This window comes from Phycodurus eques, chromosome 10, assembly GCF_024500275.1.
Source record: "Phycodurus eques isolate BA_2022a chromosome 10, UOR_Pequ_1.1, whole genome shotgun sequence".
In the NCBI taxonomy this organism is placed as follows: Eukaryota; Metazoa; Chordata; class Actinopteri; order Syngnathiformes; family Syngnathidae; genus Phycodurus; species Phycodurus eques.
The window spans coordinates 4,215,382-4,221,276 of NC_084534.1; the positions used below are offsets into that span (position 1 = coordinate 4,215,382).

General features: G+C 41.2%; 1 protein-coding gene across 1 annotated transcript; it reads right to left on the reverse strand.

The window, feature by feature from the left end:
* Window positions 1-1,958: 1,958 nt before the first annotated feature.
* Window positions 1,959-5,482, reverse strand: ghrh (growth hormone releasing hormone). The gene is made up of 4 exons (XM_061687154.1): window positions 5,403-5,482; window positions 4,751-4,849; window positions 2,203-2,307; window positions 1,959-2,076 (listed from the first exon to the last, which is right to left on the reverse strand). The coding sequence occupies exons 1-4, from the start codon at window positions 5,480-5,482 to the stop codon at window positions 1,959-1,961; spliced, it is 402 nt and encodes a 133-aa protein (XP_061543138.1).
* Window positions 5,483-5,895: the final 413 nt, after the last annotated feature.

Consider the following 5,895-nt stretch of genomic DNA (forward strand, 5'->3'; position numbering starts at 1 on the left):
CTGTATTTTTCATCTTTCCCAAAATCTTCATTGTTCCAAAGTTTCTATGACAACATTCCCAAATTCAATCACATATTTATAAATAATTAAATATTTACACATTTACAGTACCTCCTCCTTCCACATTCCTTGACTGATTCAAACCATGCCGACTCAAAACTGTTCAGTTCATTCAAGGACATCTTGGGAATTATTTATCACATTCCCCAAATTTTCACAATAAATTTACCAAACTAAGCGATACACGACATATTTACTCCTTCTATGTTTCTTGACTTATTCAGATCATTCCAACTTGAAGTTTCATTCCACATTTCAACAATTCAAGTAATTCCAGTGCATTGCAGTTCAGCTTCAACATTCACATGCAATTTCTGCAGAAATTCTCTAGTTTTTCATGCTAGTGTGTTACTTTAACATGCCCTTTCATCTGTATCTGGAACGAGGAGGCAACAAACTGTCAGACTTAATATTATTGTTTCATTTTTGTTTATTAAATTGAATTGAATTTCTCCTTGTGAGGGATTATTATTATAATCCCTAATAATCCTATATAATAATAATCCTATAATAATGAATAATCGGTTTGACTATAGTGTGTGGGAGGGGTATTTTAAGGATTGAACTACAACCCCAATTCCAATGAAGTTGGGACCACGTGTTAAACATAAATAAAAACAGAATACAGTGATTTGCAAATCATGTTCAACCTATATTTAATTGAATAGACTAAAAAGACAAGATATTTAATTTTCAAACTGATTAACTTTATTGTTTTTAGCAAATAATCATTAACTTAGAATTTTATGGCTGCAACACGTTCCAAAAAAGCTGGGACAGGTGGCAAAAAAGACTGAGAAAGTTGAGGAACGCTCATCAAACACCTGTTTGGAACATCCCACGGGTGAACAGGCTAATTGGGAACAGGTGGGTGCCATGATTGGGTATAAAAGGAGCTTCCCTGAATTGCTCAGTCATTCACAAGCAAAGATGGGGCGAGGTTCACCTCACACAACAACCCAACTGCATTGGAATTGGGGTTGTATATAGCCAATGTTTTTTTTTTATCGATTATTACAAATTTTCTATCATTTTATGCTTGCAAATGTTTATTGAGTTCAAATACAATATTTGTCCATTTACTCAGCAAAAAAGTGTGTAAAGTGTGTTTCAATTAGTTTAAATGTCTTTTAACTGTGCGGGAAGGGTGTTTTAGGGCTTATAGTATTCCCTCCCCCCCAAAAAAAAAAAAAATCACATATCATGGTTGGTCTGGAACATAACTCCCGCATTGAATGGGGATCAAAATTTACGGTATTTAATCAGTGTGAATTACGGGTGTGTTTAGTTGAATTTGTATTCAACTAAACGGCCATTATTCTGTGGTTTGAATGCCAACAAGTGGATCCACAGCACACCTGATGATCTCTCATGGCACACTAATGTGCCACACTGCAGAGTGGTTGGAAATCACTGTTCTAGATGTTATAGTGTAAATGTACAAACCCCAATTCCAATGATGTTGCGGCGTTGTGTAAAATGTGAATAAAAACAGAATACAATGATTTGCAAATCATTTTCAACCTATTTTCAACTGAATACACTACTTTTTTTGTTGTTGCAAATATTCTCTAATTTTGAATTTGATGCATGCAACATGTTCCAAGTAAGCTGGGACAGGGGCAACAAAAGACTGGGAAAGTTGAGGAATAAAAAAAAAACAACAACATTTGTTTGGAACATTTGGAACAGCTTCAATGAGAATGAAAAAAGCACATCATATTGTCTGTGAAGATAGAGGTACAATAAAACAAGCCGTGATGGTTTTGAGAATGAGCTGCTTTTCAATCTGTGTCCTTTCCGCTCTGCAGTCTGGAGGGAACAAAGAGTTGGGTTCGAGCAAGTCTGACATGCCGTTCTCTGCTTTCTGCGGAGTATCACGACCATTTACCTGTGCCTCATGGCATTCCATGAAGTCCTCTGTATCTCTGATTGCTCTGGATGGACGTCAGATCTTCTTTATAGGTTCCTTCGTAGAGATCTGACTGGCGTTTTATATAGCTCTCACTTTCGTCTCTGTGGATAAATAATGATGATTCACTGTGTCACAGTCACCCCATGGCCACAATGAGATCTTCCGTGGTGCTTTCAGCTAGATTTGCACACAGTTCAAAGGATTTTAATTTCCCCAGTGAAACCTACCTGAGACGCTTGCCCATGATGGTTTGAAGGAACTTCCTGGCAGAGATTTGGCCCAACACTTTCCTATAACTGTTTGTAAAGATGGCATCAGCATGGCGGCCGAAGCTGAAATTAGACCAGGGATACAAAAAAATTAATGATTTATGTTCTATACATACTGTATACTGTAAATACGTGGTCAATTTTTTCTTTTCTTTTTTTGAACAGAGCAAAGTTTTTAAAGGGGAGTGACAGAAAAAAAAACAAAGGTGAGAGAGTGAAAAGGCAACTAAATAATATAGGAAAAGAAGACAACAAAAGACAAAGCACTAGCTGTAAACAAAATGAGGAAAGCAAAGCATTATATAACTAGTACAATGACACATTGGATTTGAGTGATGTATGGGTCGGTAGTGAGGGAAGGACAGGACAATATAGGACAGGACTAGACAGGACCAGAGGGGAAGCATGCAGGACAGGGGTCGTATACCCGGCTGTACAACTGAAGTGTGGTGGCAGTGGCTATGTAAATTATATACATCTGTAGGACCAGTGTAAGTGAGGGGATACCCAAGAAATTTGCATAGTTACAAATGATTTGTCGCAATGAGTGAGTGGCCCCGCACCCAGCGAATAAGTTCCAGGGGTGTGTGTCTGCAAGTGAATTTACACCGTTTCGCATGCACATAACCGTCAGAAGTGTCCTGTAATTGCTGTGCCTGCACCGAGGGGGCTGAGGACCCCACCCCACCCCACCCAATCGAGAGGCGGGGTCAGGCCAAGTAGTCCAACCGAGAGCGGCCTGGTGGACGGGATAACTCCCACACCGAGGAATCCATGGTGGTCCACTGACGCCACCGAGGTGTCTCCAAACCCGGCCACGCAACGCCAGTCCCCAGCCAACTGAAATCCGCCCCCCGCCACCTCTGCCCCACCCCCAGAAGAGCGAGGCGCCCCCCCCACCAGCCCACTATACCCACAATGTAGCCAGTCCCACACTCGGGGGCGGGTCGTGGGTGCTGGCGGGAATGGGGGGTCCCGGGGTCGTTGCTGTGGGTCTGGGTGGGGCAGCCCTCTTCGTTGGTGGTTGTCCGGCCTGATGGGCCCGACCTGCAGGAGCCATGCCTCTTAATCACTCACTTACCACACACTCACACCACTTACTGAATATATTATATTTTATATATTTTTCTCACTAATCACATCTGGACACATATACATATCAAATGGTTCCTGGGGGACTGGTATGGGGTCGGAAGGGTGTGGGTGTCGGACCGGGTTTCAGCATGTCTGAGCTGTTTCCCAGTCTGTGCGCCCTGCCCCTCCGCCCTGCCTGCCCCCCTGGATTTTAAATGCATCACACACACTCATCCCCACGTTTTAATGCAACACATACACCCATCTCTGGGGGACGGTGGGTCAGTTGTCGGGGCGCTTCGGTGGGGTCGGCGGACCGCCCTGGGTCCCTCGGTGTGGGACGTGTCCCGTCCACCGGGCTGCTCTCGGGTGGACCCCTGGGCCCGATCCCGCCCCTCAATTGATTGGTTGGGGTCCTCTGCCTCCGTGGTGCGGACACAGCAATTACAGGACACTTCTGTCAGTCTTTGTGCATGTAAAACAGTGTCAATTCACTTGCATGTGTCCGCACTCTTTCACTGGGTGTGGGGCCACTCACTTATTGTGACAAATAACTCATGAATATGCGAATTGCTTGTGTATCCCCTCACTCATCCTCTCGTCCTGTAGACTTTTAGAATTTACATAGTCAATCCCACCACACTTCAGTTGTACAGCCGGGTTCCCGACCCTTGTCCTGCATGCTTCTTCTCCTGTCCTTGTCCTGTTTTATCTTGTCCTGTTCTATCTTGTCCTGTCCTTCCCTCACAGGGTGCACTGCAGCCCCATGCAACAGTCATATTTAATGTTTCATTGTTGTAGATAATGTAATGACTTACTTTTCTCATCCTGTTTACAATTAGTGCTTTGTCTTTTGTCTTCGTTTCTCTCTCCCCTCTCGAAACTTTGTTCTGTTCGACTCTGATTCTCAATAAACTTCAATATAATACTAAGAAACCACAGCGGAAGCTTAAAAACTCCACTGTGACAGTAAAACTGTTCCGGCATAAAAGGGATACAGACCTTACATTCCGCTTGATCTAACAGCCGAACAGGACAAAAAAAAAAAAGAAAAAAAAGAATGAAAAGTAGGTGACAGTTGCTTAAACCCCACCCCTTTCCCTTTTGTATGTGTGTTTAGGAAACATTGGGCGAGTAGCTGCATAATGTTTTCAGCGGTGCAATAATGTTTTGTGTTCCTATTCACTTTATAAGTCTATCTATTCTGTTCTAATACCTTTGTTCACCAATACATTTGGTGTTCCTTTACAAATAATGTTATCTTCTAATTTATGTTTTATATCCATATGTGAATACCTTGAAGTAAAAGCTTAACTGCTGGTCTATCGTCTCATAATCATCAAACCCAAATGTTTTTCGGTCTACAGCAAAAATAGAGGAATCGACCTCACTCTTCCAATACATTAGGAGGGGAGTGTGGAATTACACTGACCGTAGGTCGGTTCTGTCTTGGGGAGAACTTGCGTCATCCACCTGCTCTGGATTCTTTAGAGAAGATGTCATCAGGATCGATGTGTCCCTTTGGCCAAATCTGAAGAATACCAATAAACTAATAGTAATTAATTTACTGCATTCAATTGTAAAACAATTTCCCCACATTCTATTGTATGGTATATGTCTTCATTCACAGAATCACAGAAGAAATTACTGCAGTCATTAACAAATGTTTTTTTATGATGTAGATAAATCTTAGACTAAGAATATTTCACAAAAATAATCTTGCACTTTAAAAGGATTTGACATGTTTCCACTAATTGCAAGATTAAAGTGCAATTACACTCTGACCCTATTAGCATAACAATTGTAAAGGGTGCAGTTGTGACATGCAATGGGGTAAAAAAAATAATAAAATCCTTCGCTACAATAGCTTGGCAAATGCTGCTTCTTTGTACTTCTTACATCTTAACAACTAAGACAAGATGGTCTACTTGTTCATCTCAGCAATTTTTAAATTAAAATGCACATGTATGAATTGAAATGAAAAACAAGCCATTGACTGGCATGAAAGGAATTTTAAATCACTTCCACAATGACACTTTATATCATTAGGGAGATGAATAGACAGGAGTTATAGTAAAGCTTACCTGATGGAAGGGTATAGTGGGGAGCCTGATGTAGACATGAACAGGCAATAAAACAGCAGCAGTGTAGCTTTGTTCATCATAAAGGTTGTCCTGCAGAAGAATGGACTGCTAAAGGAAATGACAGCAGTAGAAAATTAAATTGGAGAAAAATGCTGAAACCCCAGTTTTCCTCCATGAGCCACAACTTATCTGAAAAAATAAATAAAATAACAAAAATAGGAAGAAAAAAAAAACTCGGCATGTTCAACATTTTCAAAGCAGACATTACATATTCATTGTATTCTTATATAGGTTTATGCTCACTTACCTCAATATTGTATGTGATTTCGGAGAGTCCTTGCAGTTCCTCTTTATGATTTGCTACCCACTTTCATTAGCTCTCATTACCACAAACTACTGGAACACAAGTGATGCTTCGCCCTGCATCCATGGTCAGTTTATACTCAACCTCCCAGTGATCACTCCCCCTTCTTGACTTGGCATGCTCACTCTC

Excerpts from the sequence above, each read along its gene's own strand:
- ghrh (XM_061687154.1), bottom strand. The coding sequence starts at position 5,482 with ATGATGAACAAAGCTACACTGCTGCTGTTTTATTGCCTGTTCATGTCT. Across the intron at positions 4,850-5,402 it reads CCACTATACCCTTCCATCAG|ATTTGGCCAAAGGGACACAT; the intron begins GTAAGCTTTACT and ends GGTATTCTTCAG. Across the intron at positions 2,308-4,750 it reads CAAGACAGAACCGACCTACG|CTTCGGCCGCCATGCTGATG; the intron begins GTCAGTGTAATT and ends GTCTAATTTCAG.